Source organism: Rhagoletis pomonella, unplaced genomic scaffold, assembly GCF_013731165.1.
Source record: "Rhagoletis pomonella isolate Grant_MI unplaced genomic scaffold, Rhpom_1.0 Rhpom_scaffold_00005, whole genome shotgun sequence".
Classification (NCBI taxonomy): Eukaryota; Metazoa; Arthropoda; class Insecta; order Diptera; family Tephritidae; genus Rhagoletis; species Rhagoletis pomonella.
The window spans coordinates 57,387,668-57,396,310 of record NW_023458559.1 but is presented as its reverse complement, the minus strand read 5'-3'; the positions used below and the strand labels follow the sequence as shown (position 1 = coordinate 57,396,310).

The 8,643-nt window shown below is 30.6% G+C and overlaps 1 protein-coding gene across 1 annotated transcript in view; it reads right to left on the bottom strand.

The window, feature by feature from the left end:
- Positions 1 to 4,663: 4,663 nt before the first annotated feature.
- The window catches only part of LOC118739302 (ecdysone 20-monooxygenase), a 53,288-nt gene continuing 49,308 nt past the window's right edge, over positions 4,664 to 8,643 (bottom strand). The window contains exons 7-8 of the mRNA XM_036470547.1: positions 8,369 to 8,581; positions 4,664 to 5,259 (exon numbers count right to left, since the gene is read on the bottom strand). Of these exons, the coding sequence (XP_036326440.1) occupies positions 5,149 to 5,259; positions 8,369 to 8,581 (324 nt within the window). The 3' untranslated portion in view covers positions 4,664 to 5,148. The remainder of the gene's footprint in view (positions 5,260 to 8,368; positions 8,582 to 8,643) is intronic.

The following is an 8,643-nucleotide window of genomic DNA, read 5'->3' as shown; positions in this document are numbered from 1 at the left end:
CAATGGCCTGCTTCAAATACTGGCGTCCAAGCAGCAGTCGCTTTAAAGGCGTCAAGCAAGTTGCCAGCTCTCATCGGGCTAGTGAGCGCTTAGTAAACAACTAGCTATTCGAATTCGAAGTTTTTTTTCGAAATTGAAGAAATAAATACATTTTTTGCTCTCCCTCTCTCTCTAATACACACGCCCTTTTCGAATGTTATGTCAAATTCGAAATCGACTTTGATATCGAATACGAAATTTCGCTTAAGTATGATATGCTAAGTCATGGCCAGAGAACTTATAACATGAGGCCAGTATTAGACCAGGTTTGCGACTATAATAGCGCTGGTGTCAGACGCTAGTTCACATTTTGCTCTACTGTAGTACAGTTGTCGTCTGCACTTCGCTTCGTTTTACATTCGAATTCGATTTTGAATTAGTCTAATAAAAGCTCAGTTAATAATCAATTATAATTAGTAATCAATGATTACTCAACACGTCAACTTAAGCCAAGCGCGGAACTATTTTATTTTTGTATTTTCTTTTTCAGCTGTCAAACAGTTCGCCGACTAAAATGCCACATCAAAGAAATTCATGCAAACAAAAATGTTTGCGTTCATTTATTTTTAAGATATACAAAACCGAGAGTCTGACAAGCCTTATGCTATTACCGCTATCAATTTCCCTGAGGCCGTAACTTAAGAACCTAAAATCTACAGGTTATTAAGTTTCTTACAGTAAGTTAAGTTTTAACTAACCGCCAACACAGTTTCTTATATAACAGGTTGGCCCAAATATTAAGTTGAATTAAGTTATGGAAATTAAGTCTAGACTAACTGAGCTTTAACATTTCCACTCTCCTTTGAAAATATGTAGCATCATCTTTTGTACCCAACTTGACTTCTTTTTTATCATATTTTATTTATTTTTTATTAATTATTCACTATTTAACTTTTCTTTTGCAATCTATGTAAATAGTTGTCAAACTTTATGGAGTACACTGTAAAAATTTAAGAGTGGAAAAACCACACCTGTAGTAGTTACGAGTTTTTTCATGCCTGCCCAGCAGTACGGGTGAATCAGTAGCTACCTGATAAACTCCGTCAGTTACCGACCGACAACTGGCAGTGTATTTCAGCTATTACTTTTATACGATGTTTCCACGCTTCGTAATTCGTACTCTTAGTAATTCGCTAAGTAATTCGTGAATTACCCTGTTTCCACAACACACATTAGTAATTCGTTTGGCAGCTCTAGTTCTTGTTATTGTTCTTCGCTATTTATTGTTATTTTTGTGTACTGCAAATATCGAAGATGGAGCTAAAATTTAAGTTATCATCAACAATTTTAATTTATATAGAGAAAATTTTATTAATATTATTCTATAACTAGAAAAAGTGCCAGCAAACGGGACCAGACCGGTGAAAACTTCGATATATTTCCGATAAATATTAGAGAAGTCACCGATTCGTTCGTTATTCGCATGGTAATTCGATCTGAATTACCTACAAATGAGGTAATACGCTCTCAAAATTTTGTATGGCGAATTACGTAATTCGGAAGGTAATTGGCAAGGCGAATGACGAATGGGAGAGCGAATTACGAAACGTGGAAACGCCGTATTACAAGGCTATGTGTCCTAGGCGGTAGTCACCATCGGCTCTCTCTGCACTACTGGGAGTTACTAAAGTAGTCACTTGCGTGATTTACTGCCATACCTAAACAAAAGCGTTGGGCGGAGCGGTTTCTGACGCCAGCGTTAGCACCGAAGGGCCGTACCTAAACAAAAGCGTCAACGCTACGTCAAATGCTGAAATAACACCAACAATAAGCATAGGTTTGTTTGTGTGTAACATGAAAATGACAGTTTCGCCCTTTTCTGCAGCCAAATTCAATACCTAATGACCTGTCAAAATCGAATTTTCCAACCGCTCAGCTTTGACGCCGCGTTGTTTCGGTATGCTTCATACAAATTCTATGGGCATGAGAATTTTTTGACAGCCAGACAACGTTGACGCTTTCGTTTAGGTATGGCAGTTATGGGCGCCCTCTGTCGTAGTTTTTCGCTATTCTGCTTCCGACTATGCTATGAACGCAGGCGTGAAAAAACTCGTAACTTCTACAGTTTTGGTTTTTCCATTACTAAATTTTTATAGTGTACTCCATAAAGTTCGACAACTGTTTAGATTGCAAAAAAAAGAAAATAAATAATGAATACTTAATAAAAAAAAATAATAAATTATAAAAAAATACAAAAAATTCAATTTTTTAATGCAAAAATTTATTTTTTTAAATCTATCTCACATTTTTATACAAAGCCGATGTAATTACGCACATTTTGCTTACTTAACTTTTCTCCGACAAACAATTTATTAACTACAAAAAATTTAAAATTATTTATGAATTCAAAATTTCGGAAATTTTTTTCGATAAAGAATGTAAAAAAAACACACCAAAAAACATATGGAGGAGTAAATATCCCAGTGGGAAAATGTAATGTATTCCCAGTGGGAAAATGTAATGTATAGTGATCAAAAAAATAATTAGTAAAACAACCCTTTTCACATTCGAAAATGCCGAATGACCCATAAATGGAGTGATAACGCAGTACACAATTTTGCATTTTCTCGATTCAGTTCGCGAACATCATTTCCTTTTTTAGTAACAAGATAAACAACTTATCGTTGTAGAAGATTTGCACTTTTTGAATAGTTTATTTAAATGATATATTATTTAAACTGAAAACAGGTGACTTAGTGCGTAAAAGTTTTCTGTTTACAACTTTAAAATGCTTAACAATATTAACCTTCCGCCATCGGAATATGATGTACCCCTAATTTTCGACGCAATTGTACGATATATTCCAGTGTTTTGTATAGTGCTCGAAAAAATTACAGCCGCACCACATATTGACAAGTTTTAACTAATTATTTTTTTAATGTTATTAAACTTTAGTTATTTTTTATAAAAATATAGTTCATTCTTTAACATAACCCGTGCAAATCAAAGTTTTAAACTCTGTGTAATATGTATTAAAAAATATATATATTCATGTCGAGCTTTTTAATTAGATTTCTTAGAAATATTTCGAGTATGCAGTTTTATAACCCATTGGATTCAAGTACAATATAGTGCAAGTTTTAAATGGCTTAAAATTACCTTTGGTTTTTTCAAATTTCTTTTATTGAAGATGTTATGGTTTTCTTCCATATAAAAATAAATTGTGGACGAAAAATTCTAAAAAACCTACTGTAATTTTTAGCCATTAGCCAAATAGCTAAAAATATGTTTCTTCAAAAATAGCTAAATAAATTAAAAAATTTGATTATTATACCGCAAACATATATGAACCCAAATGTTTACATACATTGAATTGGAGTAGTAAAATACCTTATAATTGTGACTAGTAAATACTATTAAAATTTTAGCTCAAATCTGCAAATCTATTCCTAAAATATAAATATATCCTTGATTTGCTTTATATTTCGAAGAACCAGTGAAGATGTTACAATATTTAAGGGAAAACGTTGTGAACAAAACCAAAAAAAAATATGTACCTAATATACACTCGCCTACATCTTCGAATTTGGTCCCGCTAACATTATAAAATTAAAAAAATTAAATTAACTAAAAGGGCATTTTTAATAGCTATTCGTCCTCGTAAACCAAAAAAAAAAAAATGTATATCCTCCGAACTTTCTCTTTCATTTGGTACCGATATTTTTATTCTACATTGCACTAATTTTTTTTAAATAATTTTTTGAAGTAATCATATCTTTGAAATTACAAGGTCCTTTAAAAATCCTGACGTAAGAGAGAAAAACTACAATCGCAGTTTTACTACAGCTTTGTAAGTATATTGATTGCTTCGTGTGTTTGAAGATTTTTTTTGTTTTTTTCGCACGGTGTAATCTGTTATATCAATTAGGGATTAGGCATGCCAGATACCATTTTTTGAACTGATTGATAAAACTCTGTGTAAAAATGGGGAGATTATAAAAAAATTTTAGCAAAAATAGCTAACTCGATTTAATAAAAGCTTCAAAAGTAGTTAATAGCTAAACGCAAATTTCTATAGCTAACCTTCGAAAATAATAGCTAAGTCCAGCTTCAAAATAGCTGGAAACACTGGTCACTCTGCACGGTTGCAATTTCTTTAAGATTCACACGGTTGCATGAAGCAATTATGTGACGTATCAAACCCGTATATTTATTTAATGTACATAATTTATACATATAATTTTTATAAAACTATATCTGTGTTCATAAGCAATAACCTCCTGAAAAGCTGAATTCGAGAAAAAACGTTTTAAGAATTTGGATTGTAATGTTAGCCTTATAAATATGTTCGTCTATAACTTTTTAAATAGCCTAGCTGTCGAGATGGGGATTTCCCATACACATGGAATAGTAGCTTATGACCACAGATATATTACTTTAACGAATCAAAATTTTTAAATTATATTAATTTTACTCACATATTTTTTTTTTGATTTCTTTAATAATTTTTTTTTTGAAGCTGTCGTTAAAAATTCCTGCGAGCACCTTAACTCTTTTACACACCAGCCTCCTTTGGCCCCCAAAGGGTTAAGAAAAATCTGTAAAAATTTAATATTTCATCGTATACTTTTTATTTCTAATATTAACAATTTTCAATACATATATTTTTTTCTTTGCAATTTTATAAAATATTTTTCTAAACATTTAGAGTTCATCTGGCTTTGTTTGCTATTTAAGTTTGATATTTTTACAATTAAAAACTATTCACTTTTATAAGTATGTATACACATTTTAAGATTTCTTCAAGTTTATTTTATTTTTTTTTGGATAAATATTGCAACATTTTCTTAATGAAAAATTAATAAATATATATTTTTAAAATTAAAACAGTCTTTCGTTACGCAACAATGCTCACAATTGTAACTAATAAAGTATATGTGTGTGTGTGTGGGTGTGTGTAATATTTTTCAATTATTTACAACCTTCGCTAAAGTGTATTGGTAAAATAGTATTTTTCTTAGATATTTTTTTTTTTAAATTTTTCTTTAGTAATTTACAATTAATTCACAAAGCTACACAGTGTCGGGCCGGCTCAGAACCAGTGTGACTCACTCAAATCAAATACCGCGGTGTTTGTAGTTGGCAGTATGTGTGTGAACGGTCGCTCACTCAATAGACGCGGTCTCGCATAATTAAGGTTAGTGGCGTTTTAGGCGCAAGCAAAAATTCAAATTCTGTTTGCAGTGGCTCTTTAAATTTGATGTCGAAAGCGAGTATCAGCTGCAAATGAGAATAAGATAAAAATTAATGAAATATAATTGTTATTAGTCCAAAAATAACATAAAATAAAAATAAATTAAAAGGTAAAAAAGAGTATAGAATATGTATGTTTTTTAGGGGAAACTGTTATTTTATTCTACTAGATTTCAATGGGCTACAAAACTGCATATTCAGAATGTAATTAAAAAAATCGAAATTTTTACGATAATTTGTTGAATATTTTTTTTTAAATTGCATAAATTTTTAAGGCAGTGTCACACGATTGGTACATTTGTACAGATTTGCTCCTATTATATTGGACTATTGGAACATAATAAAACAAGTAATTTTTAGCAAAAAAAAACCGACTTAAAAAAAATATATATGTATCTATATATTTCATGATCCAATGATCGGATCTAAACCATTATTAGTATGGGACCACCTCTGGGACACTACCTTTCCAAAAAGAATTATTGAAATCGGTTGACGTGGTGCAAAGTTATGCGGTAACATACATAAAAAAAAAAAAAAAAAAAAAAAAAAATATTCCGACGAACTGATAACCTCCTCCTTTTTTGGAAGTCGGTTAAAAATTGGGATTTTTTTTGTAGATAAAAGGTTGGTAGACTCAGGGTTGGAAAAAACATGTTTTTTGTTTTAGATTTAAAAAACAAAAACTTCGCGTTTTATTCAAAAAAAAAAAAGATGTTTTGAACAAATTTTTGGCAAATTAGCAATTTTGGAACTTTTAATAATTCAATACTTACTTACAACTTACAACCAAAATAGGGCAAGAATTTCAAAATTTCAACCCTGTTTGTGTGAAATATTTTTTTTTATCAGTATTTTTCTTTTAATCAATCTATGTTGAAATATAAGTGAAAATAAAAAAATATTTTGTCAGAAAATTGGGCAAAAAGTCGATTGAATGTGCGTAAAAGAAAAACAGTTGTGAAGCAGCTTATAAATGAACAAACGCTCTAGGCTTTCTACACAGTTGTTTTTAATGATCTGCACACTTGTATGTACATATGTACATACAGTGATTCTAACAAATGACCACGTGTTGTTTTTTTTTTAAATAGTCGTAATGTTTATTGTCATTTTTCTATAAAAATACTGTCCAAGTTTTAATTAAAAACATGTAAATCACAGTTCCAAACTTTGCACAAAATTAAAGAAAATTCAACAAATTTTCATAAAAATTTCAACTTTTTAATCTGAATCTTTAGAACATTTTTGGGTACGCAGTGAAAATGATACAGGTAAAACGCAAATTTTTAAACGAAATTGTGAAATAAAATTTTTTGGTACAATTTTACACGTCATACAAAATTACAAATACAGTATTGGTATTTACGACTTTAAAACGAAACATTCGCAAAACAAAAACGATCGTTATAATATACTTACTTTTTTTTACTAAGGAGAACAAACGACATTAAAGAAATAACGCCAAAAATGCGTATTTTCAAAACTAAAATGAAACATTTCAGAATATTGTCCCAACGAGTTGTAGTGCGACACAATTTTCAACGAGTAAAATAAAACTAGACATTTTTTAAATAAAAAATTTAATTTATTTTCAGTCAATTAAGTATGAAAACTATATAAAACTAAAATGTTTTGCATTAGAATTTAAAAAGCGACCTAGCTATAATGAAAAACATTCCATATGTTTGCGTAATTTGTCTAAAAAATTGTGATCAGATAAATAAGTTACTTCAATCCTAAGAAAAGGCGATGAAGTATATACAAATAATACTGCCATTCTAACCACTTAACTACATACATATAAGGGACATTAGTGATACGGTGGACTTCTTTGACCGAAAAAAGCTATGGTAAGAGTAACTTACAAAAACAAATTTTTATGGGTTAGTAAATAATAATTTAAAACTTTCTTATTTTAAATTATTAGCTTTGACCAGCGTGAAGCAAAATTAGCAGGCCCAGCTTGGAAGTTAGACAGGAAAATCTGTTCAAATTAATTTCAAACCAAAACCTCGTTAAACCTTTTCCGTCTGGCACTTGTTTTGTGATACATATTTAAATTATCTAATACTCTTAATTAAAATTGAATTTAATTATAAAATGAGGTGGCAACCCTCAAACATACAGTTTGGAAATAAAGTTTCTTCAAAGCAAATTTCATTTATATTCATATTGAAGTAATTAATTTAACCTATTGCTTATATTGAATCTAACTTTGTAACAAGTTGGTAACCCTCTGCAAAATATTTTCAAACCACAACCTCTTCCGTCTGACATCCATATCAGGATATACATTTCAATTTTCTGGCTTTATTTAAGGCGGACTTGCTTTTTGAAACAGGTGGCAACCCTCCTATATACAATTAAGAAATAAAGCCTTTTCAAAACCATTTCGATTGATACTCATAGTGTAATAATTGTTTTAACTTAAAAATAATTTTAATTATATTTTTTGATCAGGTGGCAACTCTTTTTGAGAAAAAGAAGTTATTGCACATCCACAGGCCAAGCCCTTTAATTTGATACCTCATTTTGTAAAATCGAACGAACGGTACAGATCTGATGATACAAAAACAAATTCATTCGAGTGGGTTTCGAGAATTTTGGTAATAAAAAAAATTTGCTAATTTTTTCAACAATTAGCCTTAAAATGCTCGATATGGGTTAAATTTATATACAATTTTTAGGTACACGTTAATATTTCTACTGCTCCAAAGAACCTATATCGCGAAAATGAAAGTTATATATGCAAATCATCAGTTGCTAGAACACTTTAAAGGCTCAAATTTTACCCCAAAATAAGCCAATATTTACCGTTGATTCTAGGAAAGGCACCGAATCGGTTACTTATAGGAATATATCTATTGACAGGTTTGGAATTTTGTCTTTGAAACGCCACACCTTTCTTTGAAATCGTTTCACTAGTTCTCGTGCAATAAGCGTTTTCGCTCTCTATAAATTACAACTACAACATTTGAGCATAGCCTCCATATCGAAACGTAAGACGTATTCTACGTAAAAAAAATATGATCGCAAAAATTTCTTTTGCTTTTTCCTACTTAATTTAAAAAAATTATAAAAATAAAATTTGAATACTCTTGTGCAGTAAAGGGTCAGTAATATGTAGCTTTACCTTAGCCAATAGCAGCATCACTTCCATTTCGACAAACCGTTTGCCCGGACATGTACGCTTCCCGATACCAAAGGGCACTACAATACACGCATTCGGTACATTAACCGTAAAGTGAGCCTCCTCATCTAGCCAACGTTCAGGCCGATATTCTTTGGCATTTGGAAAATTGGCATCATTGTTGCAGGCAATCATATTTTGGCAAAGCACCACCGTCTGGAATGCAACAAAAAATCAATAAAAATTTTACACAATCTGGCAAATGTCTGACACAACTT